A 16,577-nucleotide genomic window follows, 5' to 3' on the forward strand; every position below is an offset into this window, starting at 1 on the left:
TCGTAAGAGCACCCCTTTGTTCCATTCACTAATCTTGTTGCCCTTCTCTGTACTCGTTCCAGCAGCTCTACATCCGTCTTGAAATGAGGCCTCCAGACCTGTATACAGTACTCTAGGTGTGGCCTGACCATCGCCTTATACAATGGAATAATCACCTCCTTATCCCTGCTGGAAAAATTCCTGTATATCATTGACAATACTCCATGAGCTACTCTTGCAGCCCGTCTGCACTGCTCAGAGAACTTCATATCTGCCTGCACAACCACCCCCAAGTCCCTTTCATTCTCTACCACTGTCAGTGTTGTACCATAGAGTTGATACGTTGCTCTGGGGTTGCTGTTTCCCATGTGTAGTACTTTACATTTGTCAATGTTAAACTTCATTTGCCACCTCTCAGCCCATCTGCTCAACCTTTCCAGATCCTGTTGCAGAAGCATAGTGTCAGTAGTGTCCTTGACAACCCTGCCAACCTTTGTATCGTCTGCAAACTTGGACATTAATCCCGATATACCATCATCAATATCATTTATAAATACAGAAAACAATAATGGACCCAACACTGAGCCCTGAGGGACTCCACTAATAACATCAGTCCACGATGAGCAGTGTCCATTGATTACCACTCTCTGTCTTCTCCCCCTCAACCACCCCTTTATCCATAGCAGCAATTTGCCTCCAATGTCACACTGCTCCAATTTGTGTAGCAGTCTTGCATGTGCAACAGTATCAAAAGCCTTTCTAAGATCCAAGTATATAAAATCAAAGTTATTCCCTGCATCCAGTTCTTTTGTGACTGCATCATAGTATCCAATCAAGTTGGTCAGGCAAGACTTCCCCTTAACAAAACCATGCTGTGTCTGAGCTATAACTGAAGTCTTGTCTAAATGATCCTGCAGTGCATCTTTAACCAGTGCCTCCATTAATTTTCCTGGAACAGAAGTCAAGCTCACAGGTCTATAATTACTTGTGTCAGCCTTTGATCCTCCTTTGTGAATTGGGGTCACATTTGCACATTTCCAGTCTATGGGTACCTCCCCTGAGTCCAAGGAAGCTCTCATAATTATGGCTAAGGGTTTGCTTACTTCCTTTGCTGCCTCCTTTAATATAACTGGATAGATCCCATCCACCCCGGGTGCCTTTCTTGTGTTTATCTTCAACAGTTTCTCCTCCACTTTACTCCCAGTTATTTCAAGATTCTGTAACTTACTGCTAGAGTTGAATACACCTCTGGCATTCCCCTCGCTGAATAACTCCTCATGTGTGAATGTCGATGCAAAATATTCATTTAGTTTGTTAGCCACCTGAGCAGGATCATCAACACTTGACCCATCAATATCAAGTGGACCAATCTGATTCATCCCTTTCCTTCTAGAGTTTACATAAGTAAAGAACTCTTTGCTGTTTTTCTTTGCATCCCTTGCCAAGGATTTCTCGTAATCTGCCTTCGCCTGCCTAACCTCCTTTGTAACTTGGTTGCATATCAACTTGTATCTATCATAGGCTTCTGTGTCAAGTGTTAATTTGTAAGTATCCCATGCATTTTTCTTCTCTGCCATATGCCTCATTAGTTCATCTGACATCCATTTTGGCCTAAACCTTGAACAATATTTCTTAGTTGGTATGTAAAGCCTAGTAGCTTCCAAGGTAAGTTCTTTGAATGCTTCCCATTTTGAATTTGCTGTTGGTAACATCATCAGTTGGTCCCACTGTATAGAATTTAAATACTGTCTCAGTCCATCGTAGTCGTCTTTACGGAAGCAATAACCCTTCCCTTTACCCCTAATGGTAGTTACCTCTTTGAGTAAATCCCACTTCAGCACACTGTGATCACTGCCACCTAGTGGTTCATTTATCTGCAGATTCTTAATGCATGAAGAATCACTGCTGATAATCAAATCAAGAGTATTACTCCCTCTAGTTGCCTCCCGAACATGCTGATGTAGAAAACAATCATCCAATAAATCCACAAAAGCCCTGCTAGTGTGTGAGTATCCAGCCCCCAAATTCCAGTCAATATCTGGGAAATTAAAATCTCCCATTATAAGACACTCTGATTTACTGGCCCACTCTATTTCCCTGTACAGTTCCTTATTATACTCATCAGAGTCATTAGGCCTATAGCACACTCCTACTCTCAATTTTGATCTCCCAATGTTTATGTCACACCAAACTGACTCCACACTGCACTGTCCAGCGATGTCGACTGGCTTCACTTCCTTGGTTTTTATGTGTTTCTTAACTAATAGCATAACACCTCCCCCCTTCCTATCCTGTCTATCCTTTCTGTAGACGTTGTACTCCCCTAGTTGCAGTTCCGCATCCCTTATATCTGTATTTATTATATCGGTATTTATTACCTTACCAATTAAAAAATTAAATGATATGTGAAAATTGGAAGAATATACTTGATAATCAGAAAAATTAATACGTACTGTAATAAGTACATACGAATTAGTTGACATTTCTGTTCACTGACATTTGTGGGTGGGGGTTAAAATTTAAAATAGTAAAAAGATAAACAATCAATAACAAAGAACAAGGCACACCCAAATTGCAAGTAACACAAAACGCACAAGTGAGAACGAAGTAACAAGTTACAAAGCTTTAAAAATAGGAATGAAGAGAAGATATGAAAATAATAGGAGGGATAGGAGGGAGTATATGGTGAGAGCCTTGTCGATCAATTCGGCCCTGGAAAGATTGTGCAAGGCTCAAGGGGTAGAATTTTTTTCAGCCTGGACTGTACTTGCTAACAGGAGAGATTGCTTCTACAGGGATGGGATACACTTAAATAGAAAGGGTGCAAGAATATTTGCTGATGCTATCGAGGCAGTGTTAGGTGGGTCGGAAAACTGCTAGCTTGGGGGGAGACAAAGACCAATAGATTGACAGTAGCCACTGGCAGAGGTGAAAGAGATTCTTGCACTGCTTCTATTAGAATGAGCAGAAGCCTGAAAAACAAGATGCATGGTATTTCAGAGACTGCTGGGAGCCATTGTGGTACAAGTAAACACATGGGTTGTGTTAGGGTAGCTAAGAATAGAAACAGGTGCAGGTATACTTGCGTGTACACCAATGCTAGGAGTTTAGTAAATAAATTTGATGAATTTGAGGTATTGCTCAAAACATCGAAGGCAGATATTGTTGGGATATCAGAGACGTGGTGTCACACAGATATAAGGGATGCGGAACTGCAATTTGGGGAGTACAACGTCTACAGAAAGGATAGACAGGATAGGAAGGGGGGAGGTGTTATGCTATTAGTTAAGAAACACATAAAAACCAAGGAAGTGAAGCCAGTCGACATCGCTGGACAGTGCAGTGTGGAGTCAGTTTGGTGTGACATAAACATTGGGAGATCAAAATTGAGAGTAGGAGTGTGCTATAGGCCTAATGACTCTGATGAGTATAATAAGGAACTGTACAGGGAAATAGAGTGGGCCAGTAAATCAGAGTGTCTTATAATGGGAGATTTTAAATTTCCCAGATATTGACTGGAATTTGGGGGCTGGATACTCACACACTAGCAGGGCTTTTGTGGATTTATTGGATGATTGTTTTCTACATCAGCATGTTCGGGAGGCAACTAGAGGGAGTAATACTCTTGATTTGATTATCAGCAGTGATTCTTCATGCATTAAGAATCTGCAGATAAATGAACCACTAGGTGGCAGTGATCACAGTGTGCTGAAGTGGGATTTACTCAAAGAGGTAACTACCATTAGGGGTAAAGGGAAGGGTTATTGCTTCCGTAAAGGCGACTACGATGGACTGAGACAGTATTTAAATTCTATACAGTGGGACCAACTGATGATGTTACCAACAGCAAATTCAAAATGGGAAGCATTCAAAGAACTTATCTTGGAAGCTACTAGGCTTTACATACCAACTAAGAAATATTGTTCAAGGTTTAGGCCAAAATGGATGTCAGATGAACTAATGAGGCATATGGCAGAGAAGAAAAATGCATGGGATACTTACAAATTAACACATGACACAGAAGCCTATGATAGATACAAGTTGATATGCAACCAAGTTACAAAGGAGGTTAGGCAGGCGAAGGCAGATTACAAGAAATCCTTGGCAAGGGATGCAAAGAAAAACAGCAAAGAGTTCTTTACTTATGTAAACTCTAGAAGGAAAGGGATGAATCAGATTGGTCCACTTGATATTGATGGGTCAAGTGTTGATGATCCTGCTCAGGTGGCTAACAAACTAAATGAATATTTTGCATCGACATTCACACGTGAGGAGTTATTCAGCGAGGGGAATGCCAGAGGTGTATTCAACTCGAGCAGTAAGTTACAGAATCTTGAAATAACTGGGAGTAAAGTGGAGGAGAAACTGTTGAAGATAAACACAAGAAAGGCACCCGGGGTGGATGGGATCTATCCAGTTATATTAAAGGAGGCAGCAAAGGAAGTAAGCAAACCCTTAGCCATAATTATGAGAGCTTCCTTGGACTCAGGGGAGGTACCCATAGACTGGAAATGTGCAAATGTGATCCCAATTCACAAAGGAGGATCAAAGGCTGACACAAGTAATTATAGACCTGTGAGCTTAACTTCTGTTCCAGGAAATTTAATGGAGGCACTGGTTAAAGACGCACTGCAGGATCATTTAGACAAGACTTCAGTTATAGCTCAGACACAGCATGGTTTTGTTAAGGGGAAGTCTTGTTTGACCAACTTGATTGGATACTATGATGCAGTCACAAAAGAACTGGATGCAGGGAATAACTTTGATATTATATACTTGGATCTTAGAAAGGCTTTTGATACTGTTGCCACATGGAAGACTGCTACACAAATTGGAGCAGTGTGACATTGGAGGTAAATTGCTGCTATGGATAAAGGGGTGGTTGAGGGGGAGAAGACAGAGAGTGGTAATCAATGGACACTGCTCATCGTGGACTGATGTTATTAGTGGAGTCCCTCAGGGCTCAGTGTTGGGTCCATTATTGTTTTCTGTATTTATAAATGATATTGATGATGGTATATCGGGATTAATGTCCAAGTTTGCAGACGATACAAAGGTTGGCAGGGTTGTCAAGGACACTACTGACACTATGCTGCTGCAACAGGATCTGGAAAGGTTGAGCAGATGGGCTGAGAGGTGGCAAATGAAGTTTAACATTGACAAATGTAAAGTACTACACATGGGAAACAGCAACCCCAGAGCAACGTATCAACTCTGTGGTACAACACTGACAGTGGTAGAGAATGAAAGGGACTTGGGGGTGGTTGTGCAGGCAGATATGAAGTTCTCTGAGCAGTGCAGACGGGCTGCAAGAGTAGCTCAAGGAGTATTGTCAATGATATACAGGAATTTTTCCAGCAGGGATAAGGAGGTGATTATTCCATTGTATAAGGCGATGGTCAGGCCACACCTAGAGTACTGTATACAGGTCTGGAGGCCTCATTTCAAGAAGGATGTAGAGCTGCTGGAACGAGTACAGAGAAGGGCAACAAGATTAGTGAATGGAACAAAGGGGTGCTCTTACGAAGAAAGGCTTAAGTTTTGCAAATTACAGTGTCTGGAGACTAGGCACCAGCGAGGTGATCTGATAGAGGTGTATAAAGCCTTGAATGGTTTAAGCATGCTCAATGCTGATGGGATTCTTCCTCTAGCTCAGAATAATCACCTGAGAGGGCATAAATTCAAATTGAGGAAAGACAGATGTAGGATAGACGTGCGGAAATTTGTCTTTAGCCAGCGGGTGGTTGGTTGGTGGAACAGACTTCCATCCCTTGTGGTGGAGGTTGATAGCCTAAATAAGTTTAAGGCTCAGCTGGACAGGTATTTTGAACGAACAGAGGGGTGAAGTGGAAGTGGTTTTTTTTTTTTTTTTTTTTTTTTTGGCTGATGCTGCATAAGCTTGCTTTCTTGCATCAAATGCCTCTACTAATGCTAATGCTAATGCTAATTGTTTTTATATGATTGAAGATTTCATGGAAGCGTAAACACATTTCACCATAATAACCCACAGAATTCCAGCTGTCAGTATTATTGCATATTCAGTAAGATCGAGTTTACCGTCCGTTTATGATAGATTTCACTAACAGAAAAGCCCAATAAACAGGTGACTGCTAATTTTTTTTATTGTTTTATGGTTGTGACCTCCAGAATTTCGACCAAACCACGTGGTACGCCAGAAACAATCATAGGGTAATCTCCAGTGCTGCGGTCTCCTGCCCTGATTAAACAGCATGCTGTCCCAAATAAGCAAAGTAAATCCTGGCTATTTTCTCGATTGGTTTCTGTTTTTTAAGATTTGCCCCAAATAAATGGCTGCCCCGATTAACCGGTGGCCCAAATAACCGGAATCCACAGTATGTACTTTTTACTATGAATGATTTACAAGCACCTAAGTAAAATTATAACAGAAAATATTTGTTTTTGCATTTAATTTTTGGATAGTATAATAGTATTTTACTTTTGACCTCACAAAAGTTTAGGGTGGAGGCACAAAGATGAAAAAGATACTGGATATCAAAAGTTTAGTGTCCAGTTAATGTAAATTTGCCTTTAGCCAGCAGGTAGTTGATTTCTGGAACAAACTTCCATCTGTCGTGGAAGTTGATAGCTTAAATAAATTCAAGGAGGAACTGGACAAAGTTTTAGAGGAATGGATATGTGAAATGTTTTTTTTTATTATTATTATTTTTTTTGGCTGATGCTACATAAGCTTGCTTTCTTGCATCATATGCCTCTGCTAATGCTAAAAACAGGTCATTTTATTTCACTTACCATCTGCAGGATACATGTCTAAATAATCACCGGCTATTTCTTCCCTAATAGGATGCTCAGTAGGCATGGTTCCTTCTACTGAAAATGCATGGGAAAACCACCTTAAATATAAAGGAAACAAATTAAAATTGACTCTGGCAAATAAAAGATACATTAAATGCTCAATGTTTGATTTTGGTATCTTTACATCTAGGTGCTAATTCAATTTAACAAGAAATTACTGATCCAAGGCACATATTCTTAAACTACTGTGATCACTGAAGGTCATTGTTCTCATATTCTTCATCTCTCAGCCACAGAAGAATATGAAATTTAGCTTTCTGTATTATGTTTTTTGTTTGATTTATAATACTTTTATTTCTCAAACTCTGAATCAACCCCATCCACCAAATCAACCTAAAGGCTAATCACATTCTGCACTTCTACAAATTAGAAATGAATAAGAAAAAAAAATTGTCTAATAGGTCTAGTTTATAGGCATAGGGAAATAATCATATCATATCAGATATTAGGCTTTTTGTACCTTAAGGCAGGAGCTGAATTCTGTTCGTAAGACTAGGAATCCAAGACACGACTCAGAGAGGCATTTGAAATTAATGGAGGAGTGAAATGGGAGTTTTTTTTTTCTTCTTTTTTTTTGGCTGATGCTCATTTGAGCAACAGCCAATATTACAATCAACACAGCCGAGTGTAATATTGGATAAGGGTTTGGGAAATTGAAAGGCTGCATAAATACTAGGGGCATCCATTTTCATTTTAAATAACACTGTTGAATTTGTCCACTAACATGTCAATAAATAAATTGTATACACACCAAAGAATTATATTTTTATTACAAAAACCTCAGAACAGTATTTATGGAAGTTCTGTCTGTATTTAAAAAAAAAAAATGTCAAACTCATTGCTAATTGTATTATTTGAAAAATATAAGTGTATGGAGCTTAAGTAAAATAACATTACCTATGATGAACATCAGACTGGCTTCCTTCTAAATCATCTGATGAGTGACTACTTTCAAAGGAACTTGACAGGACCCCTGGGCTGTAAAAGAACAATCATTTTTTATATCACTGGAAAAAAAGATAACAGGTGAGTAAATATCACAAATATCCACATCACATGCAATTTTTTTTTTAATTTTGCCAGATAAAAAAAAATGAAGTGACAATGTGCAAGCAATTATTCCTTCCCCTACATACCATTTATTGATTTATAACAAGTACATAAGGCTAAATGGAGAGATTAAAGGTTCAAAGCTTCCCCTTTCCTAAACCTCAAAAATGATAAAAACACATAGTATTTTCTTGTCAGGGACTATTCAGATACCACTGCAAATGCTACTGCTCCTTCATGAAAGGATAATCACCATTTTACAATTTTCTTAACACACACACACGCACGCACATTACGATTTAGAGATTGCACTCAAAATATACCCACATATCTGCCAACTTATTCAGATATTATACACAGTTAATGCCAGAATGCATAAAAGCATTTCAACATATTCCAGATTAATAAAGATGTTATTATTTAATGCATATCACATCCCTTCATCAATATTATTAAAAAATAAATCAAAAAAGGACCACTCCAAACAGTGATCCCCAAGGGATCACTGTTTGGACTGGTCCTTTTTTGAGCTTGGGTTTACTGAGATCACAGTTATTAAAGCTTGAGTTTACTGAGATCACAGTTAAGATCCTTAGACAGCCATTCCATTGGCTATCTAAGGATCTTAACTGTGATCTCAGTAAATGCAAGCTTAATAAAGCAATCTCCTGTGCAGGATTACATTGTCACCTGAACTTCACCAAAGCACTGACTCAGTCAAATGCTTTGAAAGTCCAAATAAACAATATCAAAATTATTTTGTGCATCCAATTTAAGAGTAACACTGTCATAATAAATTATTAAATTAGTCAAACAAGATTTTCCCTTTACAAACCCATACTGTATTTACTTGAGAAACACAGTTCCTATCTACATGACCCCACATTGAATTATTATTTATATCAGTGTTTCCTCAATCTGAGTGCCACAAAGAATTAGTGCTGCCACAAAGAATCAGTGTTTTCCCCAATCTGAGTGCCGCAAAAATTCTATTTCTTGCCCCTGTTTACCCTCTTTTTACATTTAGAGATAACTATTAAGCAAAACAAACTAACATTTTCAGTATTAGAGTTTTGAAGAATAAGTGTACAGAATAAAAGAGCATTTAATTCTGATATTCTTTTGTAGTTTGGACAACAGAAATTGGAGACAAATGAAAAGCATATTTTTCATATTAATTCAATTCTTTTTGTCTTTTAAGCACATTGAATTATATTGTCTGTGAGTGACAGAACTCCAGTGTGTTCCAATATGCTGTGCAAGACTGTACATGGCTGGCATTCTGGTGTGGTTTTGACATTGTTTCTTCTAATTCATACTTAAAATAAAAGTGATAAATCTTGGTAGTGAAAAGTAGTAGTAAAAATAAGTGGTAATCTTAAGGCACAGTAGTGATGGCAGTGTCCTAAAAATTAAGCCTTAGTATTCAAGGGTTAATGTTTCACTTTTATTTGTGAAGTGGCAGCTTGCTTATATACTTCTGCTGCATTAGTCATCTTATTACATCGTGAATGTTTGAAGTGTATGCAAATTTAAAAAATATATTGTGTTTTTAATTATCATTTACAGGTTCTTATATTATTTAATTTAACCTTTGCAGCACCCATAGTAAACACAGATAAATATGTTATTAATAAGCAAAAAATTGAACAGCATAGCAGAGCCATGGTGAAAAGTGTACCATCATCTTCAGGAGTTGAGAATGAATTACAACAGGTAAACTCAAGCTCAGTAGTAGATGTATTAAGGCTAAAAAACTCATGTTTGAAGTGTATGCAAATTTAAAAAATATATTGTGTTTTTAATTATCATTTACAGGTTCTTATATTATTTAATTTAACCTTTGCAGCACCCATAGTAAACACAGATAAATATGTGTTTACTATGGGTGCTGTTTACTATGGGTGTTTACTATTAACAAGCAAAAAATTGAACAGCATAGCAGAGCCATGGTGAAAAGTGTACCATCATCTTCAGGAGTTGAGAATGAATTACAACAGGTAAACTCAAGCTCAGTAGTAGATGTATTAAGGCTAAAAAACTCATTAGGGTAAATCAAGGCTGTACAATGATGATTATCTAGTACTGGGTTCAGCATTAGCAGAGGCATATGATGCAAGAAAGCAAGTTTATGCAGCATCAGCCAAAAAAAAAGAAAAAAAAAAAAAACTCCCATTTCACTCCTCCATTCATTTCAAATGCCTCTCCAGCTCAGCCTTAAATTTATTTAGGCTATCAACTTCCACAACAAAAGATGGAAGTCTGTTCCACCAATCATCCACCTGCTGGCTAAAGGCAAATTTCCGCACATCTATTCTACAACTTACTTTCCTCAATTTGAATTTATGCCCCCTCAGGTTCTTAATCTGAGCAAGAGGAAGAATCCCATCAGCATTCAGCTTGCCCAACCCATTCAACCCTTTCTCAAACCATTATACACCTCTATCAGGTCACCTTGCAGGTGCCTACTCTCCACGCACTGCAATTTGCAGAACTTAAGCCTTTCTTGGTAAGAGCACTCCTTTGTTCCCCTCACTGATCTTGTTGCCTTCTTTATACTCATTCTAGCAACTTTACATCCTTCTTAAAATGAGGCCTCCAGACCTGTACACAGTACTCTAGGGGGGAACTGATCCTTGCCTTGCACAACTGGATAATCGCCTCCCTGTCCCTGCTAGCAAAATTTCTATATATTATTGACAAGACTCCATGCCCTACCCTGGCAGCCCATCTGTACTGCTCAGCAAACTTCATATTTGACTGCACAATTACCCCCAGGTATTTTTCACTTTCCACTTCCCTTAGTGTAGTACCACAGGTGCCTACTCTCCAAGCGCTGCAATTTGAAGCCTTTCTTGGTAAGCGCACCCCTTTGTTCCCCTCACCAATCTGAATGAGGTGTATAAGGCCTTGAATGGGTTGAGCAAGCTGCATGCTGATGGGATTCTTCCTCTTGCTCAGATTAAGAACCTGAGGGGGCACAGTTTCAAATTGAGGAAAGACAGTTGTAGAATAGATGTGCGGAAATTTGCCTTTAGCCAGCGGGTAGTTGATTGGTGGAAGAGACTTCCATCTTTTGTTGTGGAAGTTGATAGCCTAAATAAATTTAAGGCTGAGCTGGACAGGCATTCAGAATGGATGCAGGGGTGAAATGGGAGGGTTCTTTTTCTTTCTGGATGATGTTGCATAAGCGTGCTTTCTTGCATCATATGCCTCCACTAATATAATATATTGTTAATGTCTTCTATTTTGTATTTGTAAGTCTTTTTGTAATTACTAAGGGAGGTTGGTTCCCAATTTATTATAAGAAGAAAAGATTAATGTAATGTCTGTGCCTGCAAAAAGGTTACAAAGTTACTGTTTTAGTTTTTCTCGTTTACATAGTGATTTTATGGATGAGAACTGGGAAAAGGTAGTGCACTTCTTCCCCTGGTCATAGTATTAATTTTTTTTAATGTAGTTAAACTTTCACTTTTATCTTTCTTATGAACTTCAAGTTATAAATACGGATTAAAAGGCGAGTACTGGACAAATTAAGCTATTGCTATAAATTAATTTTTTTTTTTTTTTCACTATTAAACTAGCAACTTTCTCATTCATCCACCACAGCACCTTTCTCATGTTATATTTTCTTCATGTTATATATGCATCCATGGTTTCTGTTATGGCAGACTTAAAGTTATTCCATAATTCACCTGTATTATCCTCATCATTAGTTTTCCAAATTGATAGAGGCCATGTAGTGTCTTAGACTGTCATAGTTTCCTACCCCGAAATAAAACCCCTGCCCTTATCTTTAACAACCAAGACCTCACTATTACAGAAGGTTCCTGTCCTGTTAACCTATGATATTATCAGTCATGGGCGATAATCAGATTCAGAATATTCTTGTCCCTAGTAATTTCCCTAACAAGCTATATAAATAGCAGGTCATTTAGTTCATTTTAAACTATTTCCTCCAACAAAGAGAATTTTTCCCCAAAACTGCTACACTCACCACTAGGCAGATTGAAGTGCCTGGTTTGTGTTTTGAAGTAAAAAAATAATTCAAAAATTATTTGCAATTTAAGTTTACCAAAAGCTAAACCTACTCAAAATTAAGTTCTAAATAAGCAGAGCTAATATGAAAACATGGAATGTCAAGTGACATTTGAGTTTTAACATCAAATAACTTATTCTCACCTTAGAGGATTTATGGATGATGGGGGTGAATAAGAAGGAGTACGACCATATAACGAATATGGACGTGGTGTATCTAAATAGCTTGGAACTGCACCCATTGAATAGCGGGAATGTGGACTGCAAATAACAAAATCAAAAAGAAATAAGCAGGATAATTATATAATTAACTATTCATTTTGTAATGAAGCAAGTTTATTTTGGTTGTAAAATATTAGAGAATTGTCCACTAACTATTTCTTTTTTTTTTTTAAATCACACTAAACTGCACCATTATTATTCACCAATATTCTGTATTATTTTCAAAAGCTGTTATTACCATTACTTTTTTTTTTTTTTTATGAAAACCAAAAACATGAACAATATTGGAACCTATAGTACTTAGTATTATGCAAAGGTTGAAGGTCGAGAAGATGAAAGAAGACACTTATTGATGTTAAACTTAGATTCCTGTAGATTATAAAGTATATAAGGGCAAAGGCCTCATGCTACAAGGTAGAATGACTAACATGTAGGTTAGTGCAAATGCATCATTTTAACATAGCTATGTTAAAATGATGAAAATTATCATTTAAATGAAAATTATCTACCAAAGTAGTTTAATTAATTAAATTGGCATCGTTTTGGTTATATCTCATATTGTGAATGCCTTCACAATGAGTTGCCATGGTATTGTACTACCTTGAAAAAAATAACACTCATATTGTGAATGCCTTCACAATGAGTTGCCATGGTATTGTACTACCTTGAAAAAAATAACACTCATATTGTGAATGCCTTCACAATGAGTTGCCATGGTATTGTACTACCTTGAAAAAAATAACACTCATATTGTGAATGCCTTCACAATGAGTTGCCATGGTATTGTACTACCTTGAAAAAAATAACACTTCACCAGTGGAGAAGACTATTGTTATTTATTCTCAGCAGATACCACTACCCAGACGGCACCATTTCAAAGCTTGTTGGCTTCTCTTTGGTGGGTAGGCAGGTACTGTGGTGTTGTAATAGTCACAACCCAGTTATGAAGTATAACTTCACAATATGAGAGATGCCTGATGGTGTGTAGTGATATAGACTATAAAGTATTTAAAGGCAACGGCCTCATGCTACGAGGTAGAATAACTAACATGTAGGTTAGTGCAAATGCATCATTTTAACATAGCTATCTACCAAAGTAGCTTAATTAATTAATTAAATTGGCATCGTTTTGGTTATATCTCATATTGTGAATGCCTTCACAATGAGTTGCCATGGTATTGTACTACCTTGAAAAAAAAAACACTTCACCAGTGGAGAAGACTATTGTTATTTATTCTCAGCGGATACCACCACCCAGATGGCACCGTTTCAAAGCTTGTTGGGTTCTCTTTGGTGGGTGGGCAGGTACCCTGGTGTTGCAATAGTGACAACCCAGTTATGAAGTATAATGTTAGTCATTCTACCCTGTAGCATGAGGCCTTTGCCCTTAAATACTTTATAGTCTATATCACTACACACCATCAAGGCATCTCTCATATTGTGAAGTTATACTTCATAACTGGGTTGTCACTATTGCAACACCAGAGTACCTGCCCACCCACCAAAGAGAAGCCAACAAGCTTTGAAATGGTGCCGTCTGGGTGGTGGTATCCGCTGAGAATAAATAACAATAGTCTTCTCCACTGGTGAAGTGTTATTTATTCAAGGTAGTACAATACCATGGCAACTCGTTGTGAAGGCATTCACAATATAACCAAAACGATGCCAATTTTAATTAATTAATTAAACTACTTTGGTAGATAGCTATGTTAAAATGATGCATTTGCACTAACCTACATGTTAGTCATTCCTGTAGATTGTAATTATCAGAAAATGCGTGAGAAGGGAGCTTGTTCCAGGAAACAGAAGTTGAAGCAATAAACGAGGAAGAAGAAAAGTCAGTTCTGTGAGTTTGAAGTTGGACAGTATAAGGATGCTGACTGGTTGCAGCACATGTTTGGACTAGTTTGGAAGAGAGAAGAAGAATTATAGAAACCAATTCAGAAGAACAGTGCCCATGGAAGTACCTATTGAAAAGACATGCAGCAGAAACAGAATGTCTATGAGACAGAGTGGAGAGATATTGTAAGAGATGGTTCATTAATTAATCTAACTACCTTCTTTTGAATGGAGTCTAGAAGCCCAAGAGAGGTTACAGGGGCACTGCCCCAAATGTGTGAACAATATTCTATGGTGGGGTAGATTTGAGATTTGTACAGCATGAGTAGCTGTTTAGAAGAAAAGTAATGCCGAGAGCAAAAGAGAAAACCCGGGTTTTTTAGATGCAAAGGAAGCAATATTTGTGATGTGCTTATGCCTAAAGAGATTACAAGTCAAGGTAATCCTTAACAGAGATATGTGATCTTGTCTAGAAATCTGAGTGTTGTTGAAGATAAATATGAGAGCAGAGGTTTTTGCGAGATAAGAGAATTCTGAGTTTAAGAAGAATTGAAATTAACTAGGTTATCATTGCCCCATTGGAAAATTACCTGGAGATTGGCATTTAAGAAACTGACAGTGGATATTTGAGAAGTTCACACTGTTTGTGCAGGGAAGGATAGGATTTCCAATCAATGGAAGGTCATTAATATATAAGAGGAAAAGAGTGAGAGAAAGAAGCGAACATTGGGGAACACCACCAGTATTAGTGGAGAAGTTAGAAGACAGAGGGCCATTTACCATCACCTGCAGTGAGCAGTCAGAGAGAAAACTGGATACCCAATTACAAAAAAAAAAAAAAAAAAAAAGTTGGAAAACTATAAGTGGAAGCTTATTTAGAAGACCTTTAGGCCAAACACAATTAAAAGCTTTTGAAATATCAAGAGCAACTGCTTGAGTGTCCCCAAACGTTTCCACTGAATTTGTCCATAAATGGGTTAATATAAGCCAGTATATCACCAGTAGATTGACACTGACACCATCCATACTGGTAATCACTGATCAGATGAAAGGTTTCTAGACAGTTTAAGAGTTAGTGGTTAACTGATTTCTCCATTACTTTAGAAAGAGTAGAAGTAAGTGCAATGGGATGACAACTGAATGCTAGGGATTTGTCACTCTTTTTAAGAACCAGCTTGATATGAGCATATTTCCAAGCAGAAGGAAAAACACCAATGGAATAAGAGAGTATCAAAAGGTGACACAGAACTGGGGCGAGAAAAATATCATCAGGACCTGGGCCTTTCTTGGCATCAAGACTATTCACAATTCTTTTGACATCCTTTTGACGGACCACCACAGGAAGCATTGGAGTGTACCGGAAATTCTAGGAGGTAGTTTACTAAGATCATCAATACAAGGATTAGAAGAAAGTAGGATGCTAGCAGGTTGACTTTATCTTTATCTGAGGTGCAACAAAACCATCAGGTTTTAACAGAGGCAGGAGTAAAAGATGGGCAAAAGTTGTAGCCAGTAGCTTTGGCAAAAGACTAAAATGCTCGACTACTATTTGGACAAGAAGCAAGTTCTCTATTCTTAACATGTTCAAAATCTAGTTCAGACAGGATAAGAGTAGAAAACTCGCTTCTTGTCCAAAGATAGTTGAGCATTCTGATCTCTTGCCAAAGCTATTATCCTATTACTGTTTAGAATATATAAGACACTCAGAGATAACATCTAATATATGAAAACAGATCAATAATACCAATCTAAAACTGTTTACCTCAATCATACTTGAGTACCCTTTAGGAAAAAATTTGGTTGTTGGTTTTTAATTAAAAAAGCAGCAGATCCAACAAGTGTAACTGCCATCAGCTATGGTTTATATCAGGGTAAGTCAAATCAAAAAGAGGTTATTGTTTTACTAATAAGTGATACTTTATTTTTCTTTTTAAATCTCCCCTACAGGTAAGGCACTTAACCCAACTGTACTCCAGAGTTTTATGTGCCAACAGCAATCAAAAGAGTATTTTGATTGCTGTTAGCACTATTGTTTGATGGCTTCCTTCACTTCACTGTCCATGTGCAATTGGTATCATGTCAGATCAAATGATCTGATATCATCTGACATGAAGATCAAATGATCTTCCAAAAACAAAATGCACTGCACTCAGTGTGGCCATGCATTTTGTGTAACAGAAATGGTTCAGCCAACCAAATGTTTCTGTCTCTTGGTTTTAATGGAACATCACAAGATCAACTTTGAGGGTTTCTCATGTAGTGTTGTGAGCTTCTGTTTTGCCACTACACGAATTTCTTCGGCCTGGCTGATGTTTCCACTTCGTGCTGTGCCACTTGCTCTTTGGTTCAAAGCATTGGACCATTTCATAGTCACTATGAAATCCATTTGTAATCGTTTATATTTATCAATGAAATGCACAAGAGCCACTTCATGAAGACTGTACTGCAATGCAATGGTGGATGATGGTGTAGGCAGACCCACAAATGGTATCCAACTATCTGACCATGTTATCATCTGTTGTATACCAATCCACTCTGATGAAAACACCTGCCAATACATTTTCTTCTGTGGCTGCATAAGCCTGTTCTCATCGAGGAACTTCCTCTAAAGTTTT

At 37.7% G+C, this 16,577-nt stretch overlaps 1 protein-coding gene across 1 annotated transcript in view; it reads right to left on the reverse strand.

The window, feature by feature from the left end:
* Nucleotides 1-16,577, reverse strand: part of LOC150079898 (uncharacterized) — a 130,175-nt gene that overhangs the window by 51,263 nt on the left and 62,335 nt on the right. The window contains exons 6-8 of the mRNA XM_090383272.1: nucleotides 12,046-12,162; nucleotides 7,711-7,791; nucleotides 6,751-6,851 (exon numbers count right to left, since the gene is read on the reverse strand). Coding sequence (XP_090239398.1) covers nucleotides 6,751-6,851; nucleotides 7,711-7,791; nucleotides 12,046-12,162 — 299 coding nt within the window. The remainder of the gene's footprint in view (nucleotides 1-6,750; nucleotides 6,852-7,710; nucleotides 7,792-12,045; nucleotides 12,163-16,577) is intronic.

Source organism: Mastigoproctus giganteus, chromosome 10 (assembly GCF_048544385.1).
Source record: "Mastigoproctus giganteus isolate SK-2022 chromosome 10, ASM4854438v1, whole genome shotgun sequence".
Lineage (NCBI taxonomy): Eukaryota > Metazoa > Arthropoda > Arachnida > Uropygi > Thelyphonidae > Mastigoproctus > Mastigoproctus giganteus.